This window comes from Heteronotia binoei, chromosome 11, assembly GCF_032191835.1.
Source record: "Heteronotia binoei isolate CCM8104 ecotype False Entrance Well chromosome 11, APGP_CSIRO_Hbin_v1, whole genome shotgun sequence".
NCBI classification, from domain to species: Eukaryota; Metazoa; Chordata; class Lepidosauria; order Squamata; family Gekkonidae; genus Heteronotia; species Heteronotia binoei.
In genome coordinates, this window is record NC_083233.1 from 1,072,392 (window position 1) to 1,100,083 (window position 27,692).

At 49.7% G+C, this 27,692-nt stretch overlaps 1 protein-coding gene across 1 annotated transcript in view; it reads left to right on the forward strand.

Annotated features, from left to right (window-relative positions):
* Nucleotides 1-222: 222 nt before the first annotated feature.
* The window catches only part of LOC132579648 (ephrin-B1-like), a 121,213-nt gene continuing 93,743 nt past the window's right edge, over nt 223-27,692 (forward strand). The window contains exon 1 of the mRNA XM_060250177.1: nt 223-353. Coding sequence (XP_060106160.1) covers nt 223-353 — 131 coding nt within the window. The remainder of the gene's footprint in view (nt 354-27,692) is intronic.

Sequence of the window (27,692 nt, forward strand, 5' to 3'; positions counted from 1 at the left end):
GGGGCGGCGATTGGCTGCGTGGGGCGGGGGGCGGGGCGAGGCGGGGCGTCGGGGCGGCGAGGGGAGCGCGCGGGCAGTCGGGCCGAGGCTGCCGCCGGGCAGGGCGCGGGATGGCAGCGGCGGCGGCGGCGGCGGCGGGCGGGGGGCTGCGGGGGCGGGCGGCCTCCTCCTCGGGGCGGGCAGGGGAGGGCCGTGAGGGAGGGGGTGGGGCCGCGGCGGAGGATGGCCGCGGCGGAGGCTGGGCGGGGGTTGCTGCTGCTGCTGCTGCTGCTGCTGGGGGCCCTGGGCCCGATGGCGCCGCTCGCGGGGGCCAAGACCCTCCAGCCCGTCGCCTGGACCGCGCACAACCCCAAGTAGGTGCCTCGCGGGGGGCGGGCGGGCGGGCTTCACCTGCCCAGGTGAGGCGGGGGGGGGGGCGGCTGCGCCCTTTGTCTCTCTGGCCCGCCGCGGAAGGGGGCGGGGTCGCGGTGGGGGGGGGCGGCTGGGCCGGGTGGCGCCGAGGAGCGGATGCCGAGGAGGACTCCCGCCAGCCGCTCTACCCTGCCCTCCGCCGGCGCGCCTTGGGCCCGAAGGGGCAGGCGGAGGGGAGCGGCCTTGGCCCTGCTGCTTGGCCGCCGCGGCTCCTCCCCCTGGGGGCCCCAGGAGCTGCGGGGGGGGGAGTCTGGTCTCCTGCTCCTCTTCGGGGGAGGAGGGGCCCCAGCGCCGAGGGCAGGGCTGCAGCTGAAGAGCGGGGGGGGGCGCCCCCCCAGAGAGCAGCTGGGGAGGAGGGAAAGAGGAAGCGGGGGGGGCCAGATCTCAAGGCAGGCTGGCTGAGGGGGGGGGGAGAGAAGGGGTGAGGCGGGGGGGGGGGAGAACCTGCCAAGTCCTTGCAGGTCCTTTGCTTATTGAATCCTGGGGAACTCCCGCCCCCCCCCCCCACCTAAGATGACATTTGTCTGCTCTTCCCTCTTGCGCCCTATTTCAGCAGACGGGATGGAAGAGTTTCTGGTCAATCTCTTAAATCGGAGATGTTAACTAAGGAATATTTGCTGCTGCGTGTGCAATTGTAGGCAAAAGAGAGAACTGCAAAATACTGAAAAACGATTTTTTGGGGGGCGGGGGCTCCACTCAGATTTCTCTGGATTTTGAGTAGCCACTGATCAGGTGTTGTCTTTCCGGTGGCCTCATCTTTAGGCTATTCCGGATGTTCAGAGTTGTTGCCTGGGGTGTGTTCTTTCGACAAGCTCAGAGTGAGGTAGTCAGACTTTGTGGCCCAGACTTGCTTAAATCCCCTCCTTGCGACGCAAGAGTTTATTGGTCCTGCCCAGCTTCTACGCTGCTCATTAAAAGAAAACAAAACGTGTGAGTTTAGAAATGGGGTTTGGGTGTCCTAAATATACTTGGTTAGGGATGCGAATGGGATAAGCAGAGCGTCAGTTTGATTTTGTGAAATTTGTCAGGTTGAGTAGTTGAGCCTGTTAAAATGGCCCGTCCTGCAGTGTAGGGCTGTACCTGCTCTCTTAAAGAGAAGCCCTCCTGGTTCACTGGGGTTTAATCCCAGGGGAGAGATTTCAGTCTTTGTCAGGTTACATTTTGTCTGGAAAGTTAGACTGCTGCCAGTAACAAAGGTGACCTACGAGCTGTTTTCTGTTGGGATGTTGTGGGTTTGGTTTGTTGTTGTGGAATGGAATGCTCTCCACACGGCAGCAGCTGCTTCCTAGCTGTATGGGGGGGTGGCGGGGTAGGAAGTGTCTTGGTAGGAGGGTTTCTGAAGCATGGCATTCCTCGTGGCCCAGGGCTTGGGGGAGGTGACAGTGAGGGCTGGGATCCTGCAGAACACTCCTTTTTCTGACCGGAAGGTGTTCGGCTGGTTGTGACCTGATGGCACCTCTGCTCTGCGGCATTCTCAGTTTAGGACCCTTGGGAATCCCAGAAAAGGCTTCCGGGTGCATCACCACCCCAGAAATACTTCACTCCAACATATGATACAAAGTGTCTGATAATTGTTGAAAATAAAGCAGTACTGTTTTTTCATTGCACTGAGCAGCTCTGTTGTAGAGAAGCCCTTTGAACGGTACTTGTCAGCTGGGGCCCTTGCTCCCAACACTCCCGGGCACCTGAGCACCCAGCCAAAAGGAGCAAAGTGATTTGCTGGCTCTCGAAGGATCCTGCTGTCTGGGCGTGGGGGTGTGCTGGAGGTGGAGCGTTTAGTCACTGACAGAGATGTGATTTCATAACAAGTGTGTGAGTTCTCACAGGGGCAAGGGATTGGGTGTGTTAAGGTGGTGGTTCTTTAACACGTTGGTGTGGGAATGGCGGTGAACTTGTTCTGCCTTTTAGGGGCCCCTCACGAAGAAATTTCACGGTACTTTTCCCTTTTTCTTTTAACCTCTGGGTCCCGTGCAAGCGCCTGCCTGCCCTGCTTCTCTCCTGGCCAAAGTTTCCCAAGGAACTTTGTGTGGTGGAGGCCTTGACTCTCCTCCATTTGGTTCTCAGCGGAGGGAGCCCTGCAAGCTGGGCAAGGCTGCGAGGGGAGCGACTGGGCGGGGGGGGCGGGGGGTCGGTCGTCATCTTGAACCAGCGTCCTTGGAGCTGCTGTCCCAGTTGTCTCTCCCAATATCGGATAAGTGAATGTTGAATAAGTTTATGTGGCATTATTGAGCAGCAGGCTGGATTCCCCGGCCATTTTGCTTTTTTAGAGGGAGGCCCAAATTTGTTGCCAAGCCTCATGGAACTCCCTGTTCATCTTCTCTTTTGGGTGTGGTGATGCCCCCCACCCCAGTAGAGGGGGAGGTGGGGGCTTAATTTTCCCTCTCCAGGCCTCTTTTTCTATGACTTTCTTCTCCACAGAAGAGAGGTGGTGTAGCCAGTGTGGTGTAGCAGTTAAGAGAGGTGGACTCTAATTTGGAGAAATGTGTTTGATTCCGTGCTCCTCCTCCGCATGCAGCCAACTGGTGAACTTGGGCCAGTCCCAGTTTTCTTAGAGCTCTCTCAGCCCCACCTACCTCACAGGGTGTCTGTTGTGGGGAGAGGAAGGGAAGGAGATTGGAGGCCACTCTGAGTGAAGGGCGGGGTATAAATCCAACTCTGCTTCATAAGGGCCTGTCTACTTCTCCATTCTCTTTCATCTGTTTAAAACAATTTTATTTAGTAACATATGGTAACAATATCTATTTCTTGCATTGTTAATAACTTCTTTTTATCTATCCCATATATTACTTTCTAACCACCCCTCCCCCCGTTACTTGACTCCCGCCGGTGTTATTTACTTAAAATACTAATATTTAAAGGTACCCTTAACTAATAAAAACAAAGATTAATGTTCTTCTTCCTTCTAAGACTTAATCATTATCAAAAATTCTCTTTCATCTGAAAATTATTCCTGTAACTTCTGAATATAATACCCAAACAAAATTGTGCCGTTGCTAGTAAAGCTTGTGGCAGCAAGACAACTTTTATGTCCATAACAGAGTTTGAAGAGGAGGTTGGGTGTTTGTGTGTCAGATATGAGTCTTGTGAGGTTTGCCAAATCTCTGGGGGATCATGTCTGCTGAGGGCTGTTTGTTGGGAGTTTGCTCCCATAAGGGATCCGCTTGCCATTTTGGTAGCCTTTTGGAGGGAATGCTGGGGCATTTGGATCTCTGTTCACACAAACGCTGCCTCCAGGTGATGCAGTGCATTTAGAGGGGGGGGGCATTCTAGTGGGAGACAGCTTGGCTCTTGCAGCTAGGAGCAGCCCAGCAAGAGGCAGTGAGTTAAGGAAGTTGGATTTATAAGTAGCATTTTGGAGTTTTTTGACATGGCAGTTCTTGTATTTTTAAAAACATGGGAAAAGGGTGAAACTGAGATTGTGTCTGGAAGCATCTTGGGTGTCTGCAGCCCTTGGGATAAAAGAACAGTGTAGCCCCTGATGTATTGATGTGGGCAGAGCTGGTCCCAGGAGGAGCTCTGATTTCCGACCGCTTGCAGCTGCAGAACTCTTTCCCCAGACTAGGCTAACAGGACTCCAGTCTTCAAACACCCGAGAGGGTGGGCTGGTGTCTGCAGGGGCACTGCCGGGGGGGGGGCACTCCAGCCTGTCTTCTTGGCACTGAGGATGCTGGGGGGGGGGGGAGAGGATGATGGAAGGTGGGGTAGAGGCCTTGGCCACCATAACAGAAGTAATGCCGAATGCTCTGCCTTGATCACCAGGCTAAATGGATTTCAGCCATCCTGCAATGTTGTTAAAATACATGGCATAATGTAAAGCTTTCTTTCTAATTTGGAGTTATTAGATAACGGATTTGAGGTGGCAGACAAAAGCCCAGTTATTGGCTTGCTCACGGCTGTCCAGGCTGCAGGTTTTCCTTGGTGTCCTGTGATTATGTCAGGTTCAGGTACTGAAGTTGTTGGAGAAGATCAGAGACACGTAACTGATGGTAATTGGACTGACTTGTTACATACCAGTAATAGCAGTCTATCTAAGGAGCAAGAGTTCTGCCAGCAGGACTTTTAAAGGGATTCCTTCAAAATTCATCCCAGGTTTTTAAGGCATTCTCTGTAGTGGCTGGTCCAAAGATAATTCTTCATTTTAATGCATTGTTTTAGACCTATTATATAGCCCAGTGCGTTCTCTGTGCAGACCAGACAATCTGCATGGGTGGACTTTGAATTTGCAGTAACCAGCCAGGAAGTGCTCTTACCTGGATAGCCCAGGAGGCTGGCCTGATTTTGCCAGATCTCTGAAGCTCAGCAGGGTTGGTGCTGGCTAGGCTTCAGTGGGCGACGCCCCCTCCCCCTGGAAGTCCCAGGTTGCTCTGCAGGGGCAGGTGATGGCAAACCCACTTCTGCCTTGGAAGCCCAGTGAGAAGTGGCCACAAGTCAGGTGACTATGAGGGCACTTCCCCCCACCAGCCAGGAAAGAGACCTTCGGGTTAGGGTGGGGTCACAAAAAGTGGGGGGTGGATTCTGCCCTTGGGGTTATTGGGAGACTAATGGGAAATAAAGCCAGCAATATCACAATGCTGTGGCGCAGCCCATTTGGGAAGCCGGCAACTACAGGCCTGTTCACTGTACTTCAAAAAGGACTTTTTGTAGTGGTCCATACAGGACGGAAAAGAGCCACAAAAGCAAGGCGGGGGAAGGTGGAAGAGCTTGAGGGCAGCAGCGCAGGTTAGAAAACAGATGAGTGCAGGAAGACTGTAATGCAGGGTCAGAAAAGTATGATGTGTGTAATTGATAAAGATGATCTTTCTCTCTCTGAGTAAACGAACTGATTATCTGATGAAATAGATGGTTGTGCCATTTTGGAGAGGCAGAAGAGATTACTGCTTCATAATTAACTCAGAGAACTCACTGCCACAAGATGTGGTCTGGCCATCAGGTTATATGATGGGGTTTTTGTGGGGGGCGGGAGGCAGGAAGGATGATCATTGTATTTATATTCTGCCCTTTTCCATTATGAAGGACAAGATTTCCCCAATCATCTACACTTTCCCCCCCAGTAAGCTGGGTACTCATTTTACCTGTTAGCAGCTGTTAAATAAGGCAGTCGAATGAAACATCCACGGCCAGAGTCGGGTGAATATCAGGGGAGATTGCCAGCTTTTCCCTGCCTGAGCCTCAGCCCCAGTGTGTTAATTGCACCACCTTCTACGCGCGCACACACACCCCCGGCAAAGGGGGCAAGAGGGCCCTTCCTTCCAGCTCTTCTTTCGCAGGGGTGGCTCTGGAACCTGATGCTGGGGGAGGGCTTGGGTTTTGGTTGGTCAAAAGTGGCTTGTTCAAGATGGCTTCTTAATTCAGATTAATCAGTTGATGGAGTGGTGGCTAGCTACTTTTATTTAGATTGTCAGCTTTTATTATTGGAGTTGGGTTGCTGATGGTTGGGGGTTCTCAGATGTTGTTTTTGTGCAGGATATTTTAATGGGTTCACTGTGAGGTGAAGAAAGGCAGCAAAGAAGAATTGTAATAAAACGGGGGGGGGCAGGGGGACCTGGTTTTGCTTTGTTTTCCTGAGGATAGATCAAAGTTGGCATCTAGTAGACAATGTAAGCTTTTGTGTGCTAAAAGCACACTTCATCATTTGTCTAATGATAAAGTGTGCTTTTAACACAGGGAAGCTCACATTCTGAATACAACTTTGTTGAGCTTTCTTGAAGGTATTCCTGGACTCCAGTTTTGTTCTGTTGCTTCAGGCCAACACAGCTGCCGGCCCACCTGGATCTTCCTGAAGATGCTTTTTAGTTTTTTCCAGTGGGAAGATTAGAAGCTCTGGAGAACAGTGAAAAGAAAGCCTTATGTGAAATATGTCTCCTTTGGTTGTGACTAAAATGCTTTGTAAGGTGAGACGTTGGTCTGCTCACAAATAAGGTTTTTGTTATTTAGTGGCACTTACACCTAGGGAAGTGATTTAGGTTTGCAGTTTTAGTTGCTCAATATGGAGTGTAAAGATTTTTACCTAAGAGAATATGTATGTCCTGTGTATACTGCAGATAGAATATTTTCAGGGATATCATTAGTGTTTAAATGTAGCTAACATTGCCTACAATTAATCTGAGTGGTGGGGAAGAGTTTGGTGTGTTCTATAGTATCCCTGAAGAAGTTGCTACTTTTGCTGTAAGTGAAACTGTTTCCATCAAAATATTCTACCTTTTGTTTGCAAATTTGTGTTATATTTTCAGCTTTTATTTTTCTACCTCTTTGATGGCAGAAACAAAGATGACACGTGCTGAGGCAGCATAGAGATGGTGTGGCAGTTTGTGGCTCTTTCAGTTACTGAGTATATTTGTAATTTTGCTTATGGGAAACTAAGGCATTTGTACTTTTAAAATTTTATAAACAGGCCTTTCGTACAACTTCATATGCTCAGTTATAAGCGTATTCAACCATAAAATGTTGTTGAAATACCGGAATATGCATAGGTCTGATAATGAAGTCATAGTGCATACAATCTCTCTCTCCACCCCTCCCCCTGTTGCAGAAATTTTCTCTGGGGGGAAATGGGGAATAAACAGCACTTGCTATATGGTTTCAGAATTTCTGGGAATGTTTTCTCTAAGCTTGTTGCTTTCTTGGTTTGCTGATTCTGGCTGATCGTACTTGGAAAGAGGGTGCTGTGGGGGAAGAGGAGGAGGGTCCCTTTTCTTACCCTTGTTCTTTAGCTGAGATGTTAGTTTGGGAGAGGACCAGGAGTCCAAGAGGGGGCTTTATGCCCCTTTGCCTGACGAGGGAGCAGGAAGACTATTACAGAGTTAAATATCTGTGTAGTGCATTTTTTTAAATCCCACCCTTTCTCCAAGCAGCTTGGAGCAGTGCTCTCTGGCCTTCCAGCCCCTCATGCAGGAGTGTGTGAGAGAGAGATGGGCCTGAAGGTCACCCCGTGAGCTGTATGGCTGAGCAGGGGTTTGAACCTGCTGTTACCCTACATTGGCTCTCACTGGTCTTGGGAGGAGCACAGGATTCTGACATGAAATCTGAGCCAGAACAGAGACCTCGACAAATGCGCACCTGCCTCTTCGCCAAGCGAGGAAGTAGCCTGGCTGGTCTGGGTCTTTAAAGGTTAGCCTAACTCCTGCCTCTCCAGCACTTTGCCCTAGAACACCCTCCCCCCCCATTCTAGGAAGTGGGACTCCTTTTTATGGGGGTCACCATGATGTTTTTCCCACTTAGGAAGTGTGTGACTGAGCACAACATTTGGTTTTCTTCCAGTGGGTTAAGCTGTTTTGATTGGATTTATTGCTAATCTCAATGGGCCACCTGAGCACTGGGTTGAGGTGGAGCTTGAAGCTCTGGTGGGTGAGGGGGGCGGGCATTGTGTGCCTTCGGCTCCCCCCACTTCTGTCTTTTGGTGGGTCTGGTCTCTCCTGCTCATCTGTCTCGTGGTTTTGTGCTTTTACTCTCCTGCCATCTTCCTGCGGGGCATTTGCATATCCCCTTCTTGTTCAAGCAACAAAACCTCCACGTTTGGCCCGGCACCAAACAGATGTTGCTGTCAGCCTTTGTGCTTTGTTCTCATGGACTGAAATGTGGCTTTTCAGGAGAGAAAAATCTGCTTGTGTTGAACTAGGAGACTTCTCTAAACAGCCCTTTCTAGCAACGCAGTGGCTTTCCCCATCTGAGTAGCCTTTTGCAAGCAAGAGTGCAGAGTTGTTGGTCGGGAAGAGCATTTGGCTGCCTTTGACTCAAGGGCTGAAGCGCCATTCTTTGTTTCCTTCTGTTGTAGTGATGCCGGCTGAGCGCAAGGAGGAGGAGAGAGGCAGTTTGTTCCTCGAGGAGTCAGTGCTGGTGGGGTGAAGTTTCCGTTGTGCTAAGAACTCCCAGGCCCAGCTAGCTGCAGGAATGGGAAGAGGCAAAACCTATTCTAGCTCCTTCCCCAGTTCCAAAGAAGCCCCCAGCTGATGAAGTTGGTGGGGATGAAGCAGCTTCTTCCAGCGTGGGCAGTGCCAGTCCTGGCGCCCGCTTGGTGCTGCCCTCGCGTGCTCTCTTTTGAAGGCTGCGTCCCTGAGCCTGTCTGCTCTGCCATGTGTGCTGCTCCAATGCAGCCTGGGCCCTGATCCATTAGGGCCTGCAAGGAATGCCCTCTTGTCTCTTGCTGTCCACAGGGCCTTTGTGAGTGCGGCAGCAGTTTGTGGTCATGACTTGGCCACAGGCAGCTTTGTGTGTGTGCACACAAGCAAAAAAAAATCTCGAGGGTGGGCTGTGACTCCTCCACAGCCCCCCCCTTCCAGCCTCGGGAACTCCGTAATCTGCACTTGGGCTTTGATCTGTCCTCCCCCCACAGCCTCCGAACAGATGGGCTGGAGGTGGCTGTCTACCTGTCTGTTTCGCCCATGAGAGAAGCAGATGGATGCTAGTCCTCCATCCAAAAGGAGGGAGCTCTGACTGCGGTGGGATTAAGGTGCAGTCGCTTCTCAGGCCCCACGTGGGAAGGAGTCTGCCGCTGGGCAGCCCAGCTGTGCTGAAGAGGCCACTTCAGGAGGGACGCCCTGCAGCTTGTCAGACACATCCCAGGCCTTCCTCTGGCTTGAAAGAGCTGGCGCTTGCTTGCTTCTGAAAGGGGGGATTTACAGCCCCTTTTGCCCTTGCCAATAAAAGCAGGGCTCCTTTCTTGGGCACAGCGTCTCCCCCCTCCCTCATCTGGAGCCATTATCCAAGGGATTTGTGTCACTCCTGAGTTCCCTTTCACTGTGCGACTTTCCTGTCATGTTTCTAGTTCCTGGGGCTGAATGGGCCGCCATAGGAAGAGAGATTTGGCAGGAGACCAGTTGCTCCGGCCCAGAGCTGCAGCTTCTCTTCCCCTCTGCCTAAGAGGCTGCTGAAGGCAGTGCGGGCCACGGAGGGAGGGAGCAGCTGCTGGTTGGGATCTGATCTTTACAGCCGTTCTGGAGGGGGGCGGCCGGCCCTTTCTCAGCCAGGGAGCTTCATGGCTCCTTAGAGGGGGCAACCTGGTCCAACACGAGACCAGCACTTGAGACATGCAAGTGGACAGTCAGGTAGATGTGCCTCCAGGGCCTCTCTCTTAAGCAAAGGGCTATCTAAGTTGTTGCTGGCCATGGTGGAGCATCTGCTTGGCCCGCCAAAGGTCCCAAGTTCAGTCCCTGCTGTCTCCAGTGGAAAAGGACCAGGCAGTGGGTGAAGGGAAGACCTTTCTCTGCCTGAGACCCTGGAGATCCACTGCCGGTCTGAGTAGACACGACTGGCCTTGCTGGACCAGGGGGGGGCTGATTCACTATAAGGCAGCCTCATGTATTCACATATACCTGTTTTCTAGTCTTCAAAGCTATCCTTTAAGGTTGACCAATATTATTGGACTTTGAAATTATAGGAGCTGAAATAGAATGGGTTTGCATTTATTATGCCTGATTATATATAGCCTTGCAGAGCAGAAATATTTATTGTTTATAGCCAAAGGCCATCACAATAGAAAATTAAGAACTTAATGATTGTGTGTACCAGTAGAACATCGTACCAGGGAAACAAAACTCAGTTCTGAAGCACTGATTTTAAAAGTTCATTTATTTTAAAAATGTGTGATTACTTGTACTACAAAAAATACATTGAAAATGCAATAAAAACTATATTGTTGAACAAATGCTGCCAGTGACTTCAAGGTCCACAAACATGTCAGCTAAGCATTAGTGAAAGGTCTGGTCTGCTGGGAGTGGCCTTAAGTGCTTTCTAGCTGTCTGTGATTGTAAAATTCAGAATGGCCAATCTGATTTGCTGTGAGTTTGATATGGGTAATGTGACCTAGTGCAGGGTGTGTGTGTGTATGTACATATGTTTATTAGAAGCAGGTGTTGAGTCACAAAGCAGAGGGCAGTCTTGAGTTTGCAGAAGTTCTTCTTTCTTAAGAATAAGTGTGGGGAGATGCTAGTGAAGGTATACCAGAAAGACCTCCTACCTTTCTCAGGGTGCCTTTGAGGCATAATTCAGAATTGAGGTTGTGTGCCAGTCCAGATGTGTGGAAGGTTAATTTTTTTTTTAGAAAAAGCACTATGCAGTATGTGCACTCTTTTGCTATAACCTACCTCTAAAAACGAAGTGGAGCCAAGGGGCAGCTCTGCTGCTTGGAGGCTCTGGAAGACAAAACTGTCCTTGACTGGTTCAGCGGAAGACAGCCTTTGCAGAGGGGAACATCTGGACTGTGATGCTGTGGGCCTTGTGAGAGAAGTCCCTTGGCTCAGGGGTGTCAAACTCATTTGTTATGAGGGCCAGATTTGACATAACTGAGGCCTTGTTGGGCCAGGCCATGTACCTATTTAAGATTAGGTGGCAGAAATACAGATTATAAAGGACACAGACAAATACAATTAAAATATATTTTTTAAAAACTTAAAACATGCTTAGAACATTAGCACTTGTTGGTCTTAAAGGTGCTTTCTTTGTATCTCTTTCGTGGGATCCAGGGAACTGGGAAAAGGAAGCTCTGGCTCTTTCCTTCCTTCCCCAGGGGGCCAGGAGGGGGAGGAGCCTCAGCCAATAGAAGGAAGAGACGCTTGGCTCAGTAGCTCTGCTGTTCGATTGAGAGAGCCTGGCAAAGGAGGAGCCTCAGCCAATGGAGAAAATAGAGGTTTTGATCTGTAGCTCCTTGTGTGATTGAGCAAGCCTTGCAAAGCAAGCTGTGATGCAGAAGGAAGCAAGAGAGAGGGAGAAGGAAACAGATGACAGCCAGTTGCTTTGGGGCAGGAGTCCTCCGGGGGCCTGATTTGGCCCTCGGGCCGCATGTTCAACACCCCTACCTTGGCTGGTCTTGCATGCTGAATAAAAATAGACACCAGGTACACAAGCAGGGAATAAGGGTGTGCACAAAAAAAGGTATATTTTGGGTTTAGGTGTACCAAACCCAAAAAATATCAGTGTATACTGATGCTCTTGAATCCCAGTATTAGTATGCTACTGGAATTCAGGAAATAATCAGTATTAGAGATGGGCATGGAACATGAAAATGGTGGTTCATTTCATTTCATGGTTCATTGCGTTGCCCGATCTAGTGTTTGGTTTGTTTCATTTTTTGTTTTTAAAATTCCTGAATGATTTGTGGTTCGTTGGTTTGTTCGTTGGTTGGGAAGGAATAGAGCAGCCCCAGAGAGGGCTGGAGACACCAAACTTGTGGCAAACTCTGCAGCTGACTCTCTCCTACCTTCTCTCAAAGTTTGTTGTGAATTAGATTTGAGGAGGCCCCCAAAGCAGGTTCCCCCAGTAAACTGCTCTCGTAGGAGTGTGTCAAGCTGGGGAAGGAAAGGGAAGCCGGCCTGCAGCTTCTAGTTAGCTTTATCCCCAGGAAGCTTGGAAACGAACTGTAAGCGACAGCTCTGCTCTCCCCAGACTGCTGCGCTTCTCTGGAACTGGAAACTGACCTGAAGTGCAGGGGGCTGGGGAGAGCAAAGCTTTAACAGTGAAAAGAATGGGAGGAGAAAGGAAGAAGTGACGTAGCTGAAGCACCCACATGGGTAGGCCCTGACCCCTAGAGCACCCCCAAAGCAGAGAATGTCAGGCAGAGAATGGCCCAAGGAAGCTCTGTGCCCCCTCCCCCAGCGACTCAGTTTCACCGAAAACTGCACAAAAGGGCAGGGGGCTGGGGAATCTTGGCAGCTCCAGTCTGGCTAGAAAAATGAAGGGAACACAAACCAAACTACATGCCAAGAAAAAAGGGCAGATTTATTTTCATGCTCAGGTGTGGCAGGATCAGAGGAACCAGTTTGGAACAAAGCACAAATTGGCCATCTTTAGCTGGAATCACGATTGGTTGTTCAGTTTGTGCCCATCCCTAATTGTCAGTTTTATTTGGCAGAACTACCTTTACATGGCAAGAAGTCATTAATCCCCCCCCCCCCATTTTGCTCCCAGCAGGGGGAGTAAAAGAGAGTTCTGAGATGGCTTCCTACCATATCAGTTGAACAGTGTGGCTGGCCCACTTCTCAGCTGATCAGTTGAAATGCCTTCGCTTGCTGAGGCTTCCCTTCACTTGCTGAACTATTTAAAGTTCCCTTTAAATCACTTTTGCACAGCCATTCTGTGCACAAGAAACCCGGAAGCGGTGTGAGTTCACCCAGAATGAGGATGGACTTATTCTGCTTCAGCTAGTGAAGCTGAGCTCAAATGAAGTAATATGAATAAATGAATAATATTGGTTTTTATTGGGACTCAGCTAGATCAATAGTCAAATCAGATGAGAAAATCTGATTTGTCTGAATAAATACTCCAAAAATACCAGTATATTTCACGTATTTATTCAGCTTGGTAGAACTCTTCCTTTCCTCATCTTAGCCTTGTGTTTAGCCCTTGCTTTTGAACCCTTGAGATATTTGTTAATTTCCAAGCCCGGAAGGCAGTGAGTCACTGGTGTCCACAGAGCTTCCCGGGGCCAACATTCGCTGCTTTGGGGATGCTCTACCTAGCACTGGGGTCAGGGCCTACCCATGTGGGTGCTTCAGCTACCGTAGTTCTTCCTTTTTCCTCCCAGTCTCTTCACTGTTAAAGCTGAACTTCAAGACAAGCTATCCAGAAAAATGACCTAATTATTGCCTTACAAATCGTTCCCTTTTAATGAGCTCTGTTGAGTTGCTTGGTCTGTTAAACACATTGCTCCTCTCTCTGCCTGCCTCTTCCCAAACCCAGCAATTCCCACAAGCTTTTCCAAATGTTTTCTCTTTCTGCTTAAGAATGGAGGCCCTTCTGGAAAAATACCTGGGCCTTGAGCCCTTTGGGGGAAGCGAGGCACAGCCCAACTCATGGTGCAGGCAGGCAGGCAGGCAGGCAGAAGGAAGGCCTCCTGGAGGAGACAAAGAAGTTTGGCTTGCAGAAATGATGATTGAGGGGTGACATGATAGAGGCTTACAAAAGTATAAGATAGGGAAGGTAGAGAAAGAAGTCCTTTCTCACAATACAAGAACTCCTGGGCACTCGGTGGAATTAAGGAGCGAGCAGTAGGTTTAGAGCAGATAAAAGGAAATACTTCTTCACCCAAAGAGTAATTAACACATGGAATTCACTGTCACAGGAATTGGAGGTAACTATAAGCATAGACAGCTTCATGAGGGGATTAGATAAACATATGGAGCAGAGGGCCATTAATGGCTATTAGCCACAAGATGTAAATGGAACACTATGGGACAGTAACGATTTGTTTTTCTGCTGTTTGGGGAACAACAGTGTGGTCGCAGAGTGTTGGACACAGAGTGTTGGACTGGATGGGCCATTAGCCTGATCCAATATGTCTCTTTTGTTCTTATAAGTTGCTTTGTGGGACCAGGAAAAGTGGATTCCTGAAAGAAGCGTCTAAATTTATTATAGGACAGAATCTCTGTTGTTTTGAATTTGTTAGTTCTTTAAATGGCATCTTAGAAGGTTTCTTGGTCTTCAGTCATTGGCTGTCTCCAGATCTCTTTCTTGGGCTACCAGCGGCTCATCCAGGTGGACACAGGGGATGTGGCTAAGTTCATGATGCCTAAATACAGCTTTCCTCGGGAGACCCAGAACCAAATCCCTGGTCTCTGCCATGAAGCAGACTTGCTTTGGTTTGGTTGGGCCAGTTAGACCTGCTGATCTTAAATGAATACTGTACTGGTTAATGGAGTCGGACAGGGTTGACTTTGGTTTCCTTAATACTATGGACTAGAAGTTGTGTCTTTGACTAAATGCTGGTCATGAAAGGTATGTGCTGCTTTGGATACCAGTAGTGTGTGTCTGGTGCTGAGTCATAAAATTGTGGATCTAGAAAGTAGAATATTATTTGCTTTCTGTGAGAGTTAACGTAGAAGTCACAAGACTTGTCTGTCTATGTAAAAAAAAAAATTAGCCTGACTTTAGATTCGGAAAATAATGCAACACTGTGAGGGGACAAGAGACTTATTTTTTGCCTATTTGTTTTGACTAAAACCAAGTAATGTATTTGAGTGGAAAAGCCCAAGTGAAAATGTGTCTGCAAAGCATGTTGGGAAAAGTCTAGATGCCTCCAAGCCTAGAGGGAAGTTTGCATAATAAGCACAAGGTTGATGGGCATGAACCGAATCTGTTTGTTGCTCATGAACTGAAGTGTGTGATGCGTCTCCCTGTTCAGTTTGTGGTTCATGGTAAGCAATGGGGATGGGCATGGAAGGACACAGTCCATATTTTCCCTGTTTTGTGCCCCTCCCCAGTAAGCAGTCCCTGTCATGACCCATACAGAAGAACAAAGCCTGCTGAGGGACAATTAGCATGGCTTTTGGAAAGGGAAGTCCTGCCTCACCAGCCTTTTGGTGGAGTTCTTTGAGAAAGTGAACAAACGTGTTAGTTAACAGTGACCCAGTAGACGGTATAGACTTGCGTTTGCAGAAAGTGACAGGATACCTTGCCAAAGACTCCTGAGCAAATGTAGCTGCCATGAGGTAAGAGGATGGGTTCTCTTGTGGATTAAAAATTGGTTAAATGAAGGGAAGCAGAGACTAGGAATAAATGGACAGGTCTTACAATGGGGAGAAGTAAGCAGGGAGGTGCAGTCCCATTACCATTTCTGTGCCTTTTCCTTTGCAACAATTATTTTGGAGATCTCGCTAACTGAGATGTATGCAGCATTCCAAATGCAGTTGCAGAAGGCTATTACAGTACGGACAGTTTTCTTCTTTCCTAACTGCCCTCATAAAACACTGTTCTTTGTAGATGTCTTTTCATATTGATTGTAGCAGCTTACATGCTTTGATTCTCAATAAGAAAAGCAGACTATAAATATGGTAAATGGATAAAATCAGAATTTGGCTTTTCCACCACTGTTTCATTGATCGCCCGCTATCAGTTCAGCATCACTCCTGCAGGGTCCCCGTGGACACCATCATGCCTGCAGACTGCTTTCCAGTTTCAAGTGTTTGAAGAAAAGTGGGTGCAGTTTTGTCCAGTAAGGCATCTGATTTGTCACTGGGCATTTGATTGGCTGTACATATTTTTAAAAACGTTGGTTCTGCAGCAGCTCCTCCCCTCCCCCAGACACGGGTCTTTACTGTGTGGCTGAAAAGAGGCTGCCAGCAGCCATTTTGTGCCATGGGCCAGAATTCTAAAGGTGCTCACAGGCACAAAAAGTTTGCCCCCCCCCCCACTCTATATTTAAAACTAGGACTTTCCCCATAACTCTATGCATCACTATGCAGTTAGGTTGACCCCTCATTTGCCATTCCTCACTGTGGGGAGATCTTTTTAGAGCAATTGTAGGGGGGGCTTTGGCATGGCTGCGTCTGGTCTGTGTGCCTTCTGTGTGTGTGTTTGGGGAGGGGGCTCCGATTGTCCCTCTGCAAGGCCAGGGGCTGGTCTGGGGGGGAGGCAGCAGCCAGCACACATGCTCTTTCAACCTCACCTGTTTCACAGATCCAGGTGGGGTTGCTATGCTGGTCTGAAGCAACATATGAAAGCTTAGACCTTGAATAAAACTTCTTTGGTCCTAAAGATGCCAGTGAACTCAAGTTTTGTTCTGCTGCTTCACAGTGTTGGGGTTGTTGAAAAGGGACCAAGAGCCACATTGTCTCCTCTGGGTACTTTTTTTGGGGGGGGGCAAGACAAAACAGGCTAGTTGGAAATGTGCTCAGGGCCTTGGCTCCTGCCTTTGCTTTGCATGATCCTGAGAGTTTTGCCAAGGCAGAGCTGTCTGTTATGTTCATTCCTCTGTCATCATTACTGCAGCTCCACAGCAGTTTAACACACAAAATGTACTCCAACTTCTGTAAATTACTCTAAGTAAGCCCATATACATGTGTGCATGCATTCTGCATAGTGTGCTTTTGCCTAGTTTGGGAGCAGGGAAGATGCTCTGCAGATGTCTACAGCCCTCTTAGTACTTGAAAATGGACTTTTGAAGTATAGTTAAAAGCTTCGGGGGAGGCTTTCAGGTGCTGCAAATCTTCTTGGCAGCATGGAGGCTCAAACTGGGGCCATGCTCATGTTGGTGAGCAAGTGAAGATTTAAATCTCTGCAGAATACCCTCTTTGAGGGAAGATTGTCTGGATTATCCCCCCCCCCCCCTCCGTGTGCAGCTTTGTACCTCTTCCCTTCCGTGACAAAGTTCGGCTTGAAAAGGGGGCCCTGCTAGATTCCGCTCTATTGAAACAGGCTTGACAAGTAATGAACTCCTGGTTTTTCAAAGGCTTCAAGCTTGTGTGGCCTGCACTTTGGGGGGGTTTGTTCGCTTTTGCTTTGTGTCCAAGACAAATGAGGATGAAGGACTCCCTCTGGTGCTCCCCCCTCCCCCCCTCCAGAGAGTGGAGGGTAACTCAGGCCCCTTTATTCAGGGCTTGCCTGTTGTGGAGCTGATGGACTGCAGTCTGCTCCCCGCCCCCCCCCCCTTCACTGTGACAGAAAGAGAACTTGATTGCTACCCCCCCAACCCTCCCCCCCCCCCGCCCTTCTGTGGCAGGCTCAACCGTCTGGGCTTGTGGGGAACCCCCTCCTGTCTGAACATGGTGCACTTTTGCTTTGCCTTGCTGCAGAGAAGAGTTAAGGCTCAGGGCCTGTGTGGGGTGGGGGGAGTACCAGTGGCTCTCGTGCCCTCCTTCCCACCATGTCCCCCAGGAGTTTTTTCTTTGCTTTGGGAGCCTCCCTGCCTTGACTGATTCTCCTCTGCAGCATGTGTGTGCGTGAGTTCTCTCTGGTCATGGAAGAGTGGGCCTGGAATGCGCTCTGAGTGTAGTCTTGGGCTTCAGCCAATTAGGCAATTATTTTCAAGTATGTCATAAAAAATTAAAAGCTTGCCTGGAAGGGGGGGCTGGTCTGGCTGAGAGCAGCGTCCCTTGGGAGGCCACTGGGCCAACTGGAGGAAGAAGGTGGCCAGGGAGGTGGGGGGGGGGGCTTTGTGTCACAGGCAAAAGGAAGTGCTCCTGAACCAGCACAGGAGTTGGCCAGTGCGGGGGGGGGGCACTTGAGCCACCTTCTCGAGCTCCTGATCAGGTCAGAATTCCTTGAAAAGGGTCAACTGGGGGTGGGTGGGGTTGGAATGGTGTTGACTGTGGACACTGTCCAGTCAAGGACTGCAAATACAATTTGAGGGCAAGGGAGAGAAGCCTTGTCTACAGCTTCATGGCCTTTGCTTCTCCAGCCCCATTTGTAGCACTGAATGAACCCCACTGCTGCTGATGCTTCAAATCCAGACGCAGCCCCCTCTTCTAGTAAAGCCCCCAGCCAGCTTTTGCTGCAGAAGTGAACCTGAGATTTGTGCCTCTGCTCTTGGTTTGCTGGCCTCCCTTCGCTCATCCTTCCAGTTGGAGCTTGCAGGGCCTCAGTTGCCCCCCCCCCCCTGCTGCCTGGGACCTTTTCCTCAAGCTTGTTGCCCCCCCCCCCCCGCCCGATGCCACCATCAGTTGTGGCCCCACCTACTCTGCCCTCCTTGGGAGTGGAACATTATTTGCTTCTTGGTGGCGGAATGTTATTTGCATTAAAGGCATTAGCTTCTAACCTTCGATTAATTGAATAGTTTTATTTGAATGAGTTTACTTTTGCCATTTTCGAAGCAGCCTTGAACTTGTTTCTGCCTTTATCTAAAGCACTCCTAAAACTTCTTTTCTCTCGGGTAGGTGGGACTGGATAGAGGTAACATCACTTACAGTACAAAACACAATTCTTAAAATCAATGAACATCAAAATTGATTTAAAAAGCCAGATTAAAACTCAAGGCCCCCACCCCAAGGTGGGCGCAACTGCAGTGCCTGAGAGAAGGTGGTTGCAGGCCTTGGTTGAGTTTCCTGAAAGCCCTCTGCGAGTGGGAGCTGGATTTGGCCCTCGGAGAGACACCCCCGCCCCCACGGGGAGGGGAAAGGAGCCTCTGGAGTAACTGGCCCAGCAAATCAGCCCAGCTCCACCCCCACTGCTGCTTTTCTCAAGAGGTGAGGGTGTACGCACAATCAAGGCACTGGGAGTGTGTGGACTTGCCCCTGAGGTCAGGTGAGCATAGTTAGGTGTGGTCTGGTGGTTAGAGTGGCAGAGTAAGATCCAGGAGACTCAGGTTTGAATCCCCCCAGTAGAAGCTTGCTGGGTGACCTTGGGCCAGTCACACCCCCTCAGCCACACTTGCTTTGCAGTGCTGGTGAAAGAATAAAATGGAGAATCCTGTCGCCCACTTTGGAGTGCCATGGGGGGGGGAGATAAATGAGCACCTGAAATTAAAGAATTCTGGGGGAGCAGAAGGAAAGGCAGGCCCTCAGAGGTGATTTTTGGCTTCTTGGTTTTATGCTGAGTCCTGTAAGGTCAGGTGATACTGTGGACATATTTTTAAAGGAAGCTCAACACATCAAGAATTTCCCAAATGGAATGGGGAAGGACCAAAAATGCATTTTTGATGCAAATGAGACTTTGGATGGACTCTTGGGAGACCTCCATCAGAAAGGGCACTCACCCCATTCAATGGGGAGAGCCGTTGGGAGCCCCTTTCCTTTTCATGCTGTCAGAGGAAGCTGCCCTTCCCATCCCTTTGCCTCTCCTCCTGGCCCTGACTTCCTTGAAGGGAGCTCCTCCCCTTGGACAATTGGGAGGCAGTAATGAGATTGGCCTTGCTGGGGAGGGGGCGATTACCTCTGAAATGGCCTCACACGGAACCAGGACAATTGGCTTCCATGCCTTGCCCCTCGACTGAGCAAAGAGACTTTGGAAATCTATTCTGGTGTCGAGAGTCGCTTGTGTCTTGAGGAAGGACAGAATCTGATTTTTACTTGCAGAAAAATCTCCCCTCCCCCAGTCAGAGTCTGCCTGGCTGCCTGTGGGTGGGGTGCAGCTGGGAAGGGTCTTGGCAGCAGTGGGGTGGGAGGCATCATAAACGCACACCCCAGAGCATTGGGGGTGAAGGTCATGGTTGAGGTCAGAGAGGTCAGCCCTAGGGGTGGGCAGTTCCCCCCCCCCTGGTATTTTTCAGTTCAGGTCTGTTGGACCCCCCAAAATTTCAGGTTTCCCAAAAAATCCTGGGTCCCTATACTGGTACTGTATTCAGATTTGGGTTTTTTGGGCAATCCCCTCCTCTCCCTCCACTGGTCCAATAGACCTCTGAGAAGGAGTGGGGGGAAGTTAATGAAAAGTAGCAGCAAAGCCACAAAAACCACTGCCAGGCAGAGCAGATGGCTCCCCACCCCACCCCCCTCCGGGCCAGCTCCTTTTCTGGCTTTCTACTACAGTCCATTTAAACAGGGAACAGTTAAAGCAAGGGGGGTGTCAAACTCATTTGTTAGGAGGGCCAGTTCTGACATAAATGGGACTTTATGGGGCTGAGCCATGCATCTCATAAAATGTAATGCCAGGTAGCAGAGATATAAACTCTATGAAGGACTCTGGCAAACACAAAGATTTTATTTTTTAACTTAAAATACAAACATGCTTGTATCTTGCAATATTTTGTTTAAAATGGAAAGGTGGGGGAATAGTGGAATTTGCAATACACTTTAAAAATAAAACATAAAGAAAAAGCACAAGGATCACAGCAGAAGCTAAAAATATAAAGTGCTCCCAGCCTGGGAAAACATGAAACGGATGGGCATTGCAAGCTTCTCCCCCCACGCCAGGTTTACTCAGATTAGTAATATCCCCCTTTGGTTGAGGGTTCCCAGATTAGAGTTCTCAGGTCCATTTAGCAGAGACAAGGCTGGCTCAAAGCATCAACCCTTTATTTGCAAGGCCACAACTCCATGAAGCTTCAGCTGGCCATAGGAACCCTGGGAAGTTGAGCCAAGCTCCACTCCATTGAAACACAGTACAGCACAGATAAAGTTGCAAGGAAAATGTGAAATGAGTAGGCACATTGATGAACACGGGTTATTGAGGAAGACTCAGCATAGGTTCTGTAAGGGAAGACCTTGCCTCACTAACCTGTTACATTTCTTTGAGGGGGTGAACAAACATGTGGACAAAGGAGACCCGATAGATGTTGTTTACCTTGACTTCCAGAAAGCTTTTGATAAAGTTCCTCATCAAAGGCTCCTTAGAAAGCTTGAGAGTCACGGAGTAAAAGGACAGGTCCTCTTGTGGATCAAAAACTGGCTGAGTAATAGGAAGCAGAGAGTGAGTATAAATGGGCAGTCTTCGCAGTGGAGGACGGTAAGCAGTGGGGTGCCGCAGGGCTCGGTACTGGGTCCCATGCTCTTTAACTTGTTCATAAATGATTTAGAGTTGGGAGTGAGCAGTGAAGTGGCCAAGTTTGCGGATGACACTAAATTGTTCAGGGTGGTGAGAACCAGAGAGTATTGTGAGGAACTCCAAAGGGATCTGTTGAGGCTGGGTGAGTGGGCATCAACGTGGCAGATGTGGTTCAATGTGGCCAAGTGCAAAGTAATGCACATTGGGGCCAAGAATCCCTGCTACAAATACAAGTTGATGAGATGTGAACTGGCAGAGACTGACCAAGAGAGAGATCTTGGGGTCGTGGTAGATAACTCACTGAAAATGTCAAGACAGTGTGTGTTTGCAATAAAAAAGGCGAACGCCATGCTGGCAATTATTAGGAAGGGAATTGAAAACAAATCAGCCAGTATCATAATGCCCCTGTATAAATCGATGGTGCGGTCTCATTTGGAGTACTGTGTGCAGTTCTGGTCACCGCACCTCAAAAAGGATATTATAGCATTGGAGAAAGTCCAGAAAAGGGCAACTAGAATGATTAAAGGGCTGGAACACTTTCCCTATGAAGAAAGGTTGAAACGCTTGGGACTCTTTAGCTTGGAGAAACGTCGACTGCGGGGTGACATGATAGAGGTTTACAAGATAATGCATGGGATGGAGAAAGTAGAGAAAGTACTTTTCTTCCTTTCTCACAATACAAGAACTCGTGGGCATTCGATGAAATTGCTGAGCAGACAGGTTAAAACGGATAAAAGGAAGTACTTCTTCACCCAAAGGGAGATGAACATGTGGGAATTCACTGCCACAGGAGGTGGTGACGGCCACAAGCATAGTCACCCTCAAGAGGGGTTTAGATAAAAATATGGAGCAGAGGTCCATCAGTGGCTATTAGCCACAGTGTGTGTGTGTGTGTGTATATATAAAAAAATATATATAATTTTTTTGGCCACTATGTGACACAGAGTGTTGTACTAGATGGGCCACTGGCCTGATCCAACATGGCTTCTCTTATGTTCTTAAGTTCTTAATGAATTTATAAGTCATAGACCAGCAAACAATTCATAAAAGTCCAATTCATAACCAATAAAAGGTGATATAAATATACAATAATTACTATATAATAGTAAAATATGATACCACCTAAAATATACATAAAATACGAATACAGGCTTTAAGACACTGAAGATGTAAAATTAGTGTTAAAACCAAGGATAAACTAAAAACCCTGTCTAGATCTCTTTGTTTCTTCCCTTAATAAATAAATTGTTTATTCACTGCCTAAGCCAGCATTTAAAGTAGTAAAATCATACAAAATTAAAACTGACCATAAAATCAGACATAGAAGGCATAAAATACTGTTATAAAACTACAAATATAACAAAACATGGCAGTTACAGCAAACAGATTGGCAAAGGGTTAGCCATTTCCTGACTGAATTATTAGAGTTTTCCTTGTGGCAAGCCAGCCAAATTTTGCTAATTGTATGCAACCTCAGGGTTCCTATCGCTAAGATGATTCTTAAAGAGTTGCAACTTTTGGCTACTGGTAAAATGGAAGTACTTCTCAATGATCATTATAAGCCTCACAGTCAAATGTGAAATGGATTTTCCATTAAGGTCTCTGGGCCCAGGTAGACCAGACACAGGGACCTTAGTGGAAAATCCACTTCACATTTTCCTTGCAGCTTTGCTTCCTGCTGCAGCCAGCAAAGACAAGGCAGAAGGAGCCGGGAACTTTGGCAACCTCAGAGATTCAAAAGGTGAGGGGGGGGAGAGAAAAGAGTCCCCCGGGGGCCTGATTAAAGCCCTGGGTGGGCCAGATTTAAAGGGTCTGTAGACAAACCAGTGATCACTTCTCCCTGAGGGCTCAGCTGATCTCATCTCATACTGCAAGAGAAGCCAGCCCAAAGCAGACCCAGTTGGGATTGCTGTGCTCGGCCTGGCTCCTGCACTCCCTTTAAAACAATGACAGAAAGCCCAACAAAGAGCTCTGTATTGTTTTCTGGATCTGCCCCGAGTATATCTGAGATTTTCTTTCCTGTGATGGAGAGAAGACCCTTCAGGGAGTAGGAAGGACCTCGCACACCGCCCCCCCTTGAGCTAAGACCTTCAAGGGGGGGGGGAATTGTTGCTCAGCTGCAGGGTCTCCAGCCTCTCTCCCTCCTAGAGAAGCGCTGGCAGTGCCTACTTCTGCCCCCCTGGTTTTCTCTAGGTATCACTCTGGTTTTGTTAATCTGTTTCCTGACTTCATCAGGTGGATACTTTAGTTCCAAGGAGGTTTGTTGTCGATCCCTCAGGTAGGAATCTCTGTCTGTAGGAGTGGAACAGATGCAGCTGTGTAGCATAGAGCCTGGCTGGATACAGTGGATCCTTCAGTATGGTTAGGATGGTAGCTGGAGGCATGCAGGTATGTTTGTTGGTCAGTAGGCTTCCGATATAATGTGGTGTCTGTTTGTCCATTGTGTATTTTTACAGAAATATATTTATCTAGAAAATGTATTTATTCCATAGACTGGTTCATTGCCAGGTTGATGGTGGGGTCAAAGTCATTGAATGCCTGGTGGAATGCATCCAGGGCTTCTTTTCCATGTGTCATCAGTGGAATGAAGGTGTTGGAGTGGGTGAGAGTTTAGGGATATCAGTTTCTTATCTCATTACATATGCTTGAACTCATTCTCACCAGGAAGGATTATACATTCTCTGTAAGAGCAGGCATCCTTTGTGTTTTTATGCATCTCTCTCTCCCCCCCCCCTCCATTTTGAATAATATAATGGAATTGTAATAGAATGCAATATATAGGAATGGATTTTTTTCAGACACAACACCTCTAAGAACAACGTGTGGTATTTAGAACAACATACAGTGCTTTTCACTTGAGGGGAGGCAGATGGGCATCATAAAGTTAACTTTCCCACAATTAGAAAATATTTTCTTACACACTTATCTGCTATCTTGACATGTGTATTGCATCAAATGTTCCCCCTTAATTGACTCCAGACAGCCCTGGGCTTGTCGCCCCTGCTTTGGCTCAAAATGTCCACATCGTGTTATAAGCTAAATCATTTCCATAAAGTTGAATGCCTTTCTCCCATTTCATTGTCTCTGAAAATTGTGTGTGTGTGACACCCAGAAGCTTTTACCTTGGATAGAACTTTGTTGGCCTTCCTTAAAGGCACTGCTGGACTCTTCCTTTATTCTGCCCCCTTGGGTGTGTCTTCCAAAGACTGCCTTTCTTTCCCCTGCGGCCTCCCAGCACACAGGAGAATGTCCCAGCTCAGATGGAGCAGAGAGGGGAGACGGTCTTTTGCAGCTCCGGGGTGTGACCAAGAGGCACTTCTGGCCTGCCGACTAGAATGAGGGACCTCTACCCCCCCCTGGCCTGGGAGGTTCCTCTGCTGGGGGGGCACAGCAGGAGTCTGTCAGTGTCTGGAGACAGCCAAGTGGCAACTGCACAAGCAGGGCATGTCTCTTGCCAAGGCAAACAAGAGGCTTTTGGCAAGGGAGGCAGCAAGTGGAGGGCTTCAGACCACCTGCTGTTTGCTTAGCAGGCAGGCAGAGAGAGCCCACCCCAGGAGGGAGGGAGGGAGGGGGGAGTCTTGGTCCCTTGCCGGATCCCCCTGAACTGTGAGGCTGATGCGGCCCCTGCAGTGCTCTGGAGGTTCCCTGACCTGGCTGGAGAGGTGGCAGGGCCTGGGATGATGGGGCTTTGTGACTGAGGAGGCTGTTGTGGTGGGTGCCGGTTGGTTGTTCTTTGGGTGGAGAGGCAGGGCCAAGGCTGCCGGGCTCCTGCTGCTTCATTGTGCCACAAGGTCACACCAGCTGCCGCCTGGTCTTTATGTGAAGAGCAGCACATCATGGCAGGGGAGGGGAAGGGGAAGCATTCCTGTTCCAGGCACAGAACCTCAGAGCAGCTTCCTTCGAGAGGATGTGTGGGCCCCTGCCTTGCCCATCTGCAGCGGGCTGGGGGGGAACTGGGGATCTAGGAGGCGGGAAGCTTACTTGCCAGGAATGCTGAGCCGGTGGAAGGGATTGTTTCGGCGGGGGAGGGAGGGGGCGCTGTTGTATTGCTTGGGTCGTGTGACATCAGCTTTGGCTTGAACTCTGCCCATTTGCCAGCCACAGTTGTCTTAGAATCCCTGGCCCTGCTCAGCTGATGAGATGGACTTCCTCCTCCGTGGAAGTCATCCATTCCCTGAAGACAGTCTCCCATGAAGACGTGGCAGGCAGAGCAGGGGGGCTCCAGGGGCAAAGCGATCTGGAATCAACCGGCTTCACTCCGAGCAGAGCACAGATTTGGGCTTAGCAGTTTCGAGTGGCCTGTCCAGCCGTGCTGGTTCATAGGAGCAGCCCCTGCCCTTCCTCAGGGCGTCTGCACAGAATGTGATGCCTCCGGGTTACGCTGGCACATTGTAGGGTGGCTCCCTTTGTTGCTGATTGTGGGTCTTGTGAGGACCTGCAGTCAGATTGGGGGGTGGGCGCTGCTAAGGGGACTTCCTGCTGCTGCTGCCCTCTTTGTCCCCCATTTCCAACCAGAGGCTTCTTGTAAGGTTGTGCTCTGAGCTACTGAGCCTGTCCCTTGAGCTAAAGGTGCAAGGTCTCTCCTGGAGGTAGAGGGAGAGGGTTGGGGAAAGATTTGCCACCTGTGCACCTGTTGAAGGGCACAGAGATGGAGGGGGAAGGGGGGCACATGGCCCCCATACCTTTGTTGCTTGATGCTGATACAGCTGCGTCTGTGGAACCTCCCTGTTTCTGCATCAAATAGAGGAAGTTGTGCTTTGTGCGAGTCCACTGTATGTGTTGTGCTTCCCAGTTGAGTCTTCCTCCCCTTCCCCCTGTTTAGGAAGCGCTGCTGCGCCTTGCGGCCTCCCTTCTCCTGCCTGTCTTTCGGTTGAAGGAAGGTTGTGGGGTGGGAAGGGATCCTTCCCCATCTTGCCCCTTGAGACCAAGAGTCTCCACACTCCCCTGAAGCAAGGGCGGCACGCTTCGCTCTTGTGACTCAGCCACAGTCTTTGTTTCTCTTCTGAGCCCTCCTTTTTTACTTTCTGCAAAGGGGATGGCAGCAGATGCTTCTCGTGTCCAGTCGTCCCCAGAGCTGTCCTGAAAGCACATGGTCCCCATCCCCTTGTTGCCAGTGGAGGGAGGGTTGGAGAGGGGCCGGGAGCAAGCCAGGGCACATCTCAGCTCTGCCACTCCCACCTGCTCCGCTTGTGGCCTCTGCTCTGCCCCCTTTCTCTTCTGCCTGGGGGTCGATGGGCATGACGCTGGACTGGGCGGGTTCCCTGGCTGTTCTGTTTGCTGCCACCCCCCCCCCCCTTCCAAATGGGCCTTCTGCCACCCCTGAGTCTTGGGCCAAAGTAGTTCTTTGTTTTGGAACTGGGAGATGCAGCAGCCCCTCTCCTCCTCCTCTTCTGCCCCCTCCCCTGACTGAGCTCTAAAGGGAGCAGCAGCAATGAAGAGCAAAACCCTGCATATTTGACTAAAAATGCATTCAGATAATGTTTCACCATATGTTTCATCAAATTATACATTGCATTTTGAGTTAATAAATGCTTCTGCAGTCAATCCACCATGAGCTTTCAGGACAGTCTTGGGAACGCTTTCCGGCTTGGGCTTCATAAGAACATAAGAGAAGCCATGTTGGATCAGGCCAACGGCCCATCCAGTCCAACACTCTGTGTCACACAGTGGCAAAAAATTTTATATATACACACACACTGTGGCTAATAGCCACTGATGGACCTGTGCTCCATATTTTTATCTAAACCCCTCTTGAAGGTGGCTATACTTGTGGCTGCCACCACCTCCTGTGGCAGTGAATTCCACATGTTAATCACATGTTTGTTCACCCCCTCAAAGAAATGTAACAGGTTAGTGAGGCAAGATCTTCCCTTGCAGAACCCATGCTGAGTCTTCCTCAATAACCCGTGCTCATCAATGTGCCTACTAATTCTGTCCTTGATAATGGTTTCTACCAACTTTCCCGGTATTGAAGTCAGACTGACTGGCCTGTAACTTCCTGGATCTCCTCTGGAACCCTTTTTATGTATTGTTTACCTTGACTTCCAGAAAGCTTTTGATAAAGTTCCTCATCAAAGGCTCCTTAGAAAGCTTGAGAGTCATGGAGTAAAAGGACAGGTCCTCTTGTGGATCAAAAACTGGCTGAGTAATAGGAAGCAGAGAGTGAGTATAAATGGGCAGTCTTCGCAGTGGAGGACGGTAAGCTTCCTCCCTTTCCAGTTTCTTTGCCTCCACAAGGGTGGAGGGAAGGGCAGGGCAGGCCGGGCTGTGTGAGGGGAGGGGAGGGGAGCTGGAGGCCTTCCCAGGCCAAATCCCCATAAACAGCCAGAGCCCAGCCTGGGAACCTCAGCTGCTTCCGGGAGAGCACATCAGGACTGCAGCATCCAGGGAGGTTGGAGGTCCTGCCTGGAGGTTCTGAGGGGGTCCTGGCTGTTCTGCAGCTGCTGGTGCCCCCCCCCCCTTCGAGGTTTCTTCTGGCTTGGATTGTGCCAGAAGCGTCTTTGGCCCCAGGGGAGCCAGGGAGTGGGCAGGCAGGTGGACACGCCCTTCAGGGCTCCTGGCAGGCTCTGGGGAGGAGGGTCTCATTCTCTTGGGCTTGCAGACAGTTTCGCAGCCTGGTATGCTGTAGGAGGGGAGTGCTCTGGCTGCCACTGAGAAAAAGAGACCATGGAAGAGAAGGTTCATTCCGTTTCCCTTTTGGCCGTCTCTTCTTTTGGTTCTGACGCAACTGGAGCCTTACTTGCCCAGGGCCAGGACAGAACTGGTTCTCTGTTTGCCCAGTAGTGTGTGTGTGTGTTTGTGTGTCTCTGTGTGCTTTCCGTCGGTTGTGCAGGCCTCCACACCCACTGTCTGCTTTGGTTTCTTGGAGCCAGCCTTGCTGGGCTGGGTGGGCGCCTGTGTGGCTCCTGGGTACGGAATGCCCTCAGGGCTGTTGTGAGCTGAAGGGGGCGGGGGGCAAGCCAAGTAGGCAGCTCTGGGCTTCTGCAGGCCAAGATGTTTGGGAGAAGGAGGGGGGAGTCGGGGCTGATTGCCTGCCTCTCTGCTCTCTGTTCCTATGCCAGTCAGAGTGGTTTTGCCCCATGGCCTGGGAGTTGTCGCTCTGCCCCCTCCCCTCTCTTTCAGGTTGGAGGCCCCCACTGGGGGTGGGGGTGGAGGTGCTT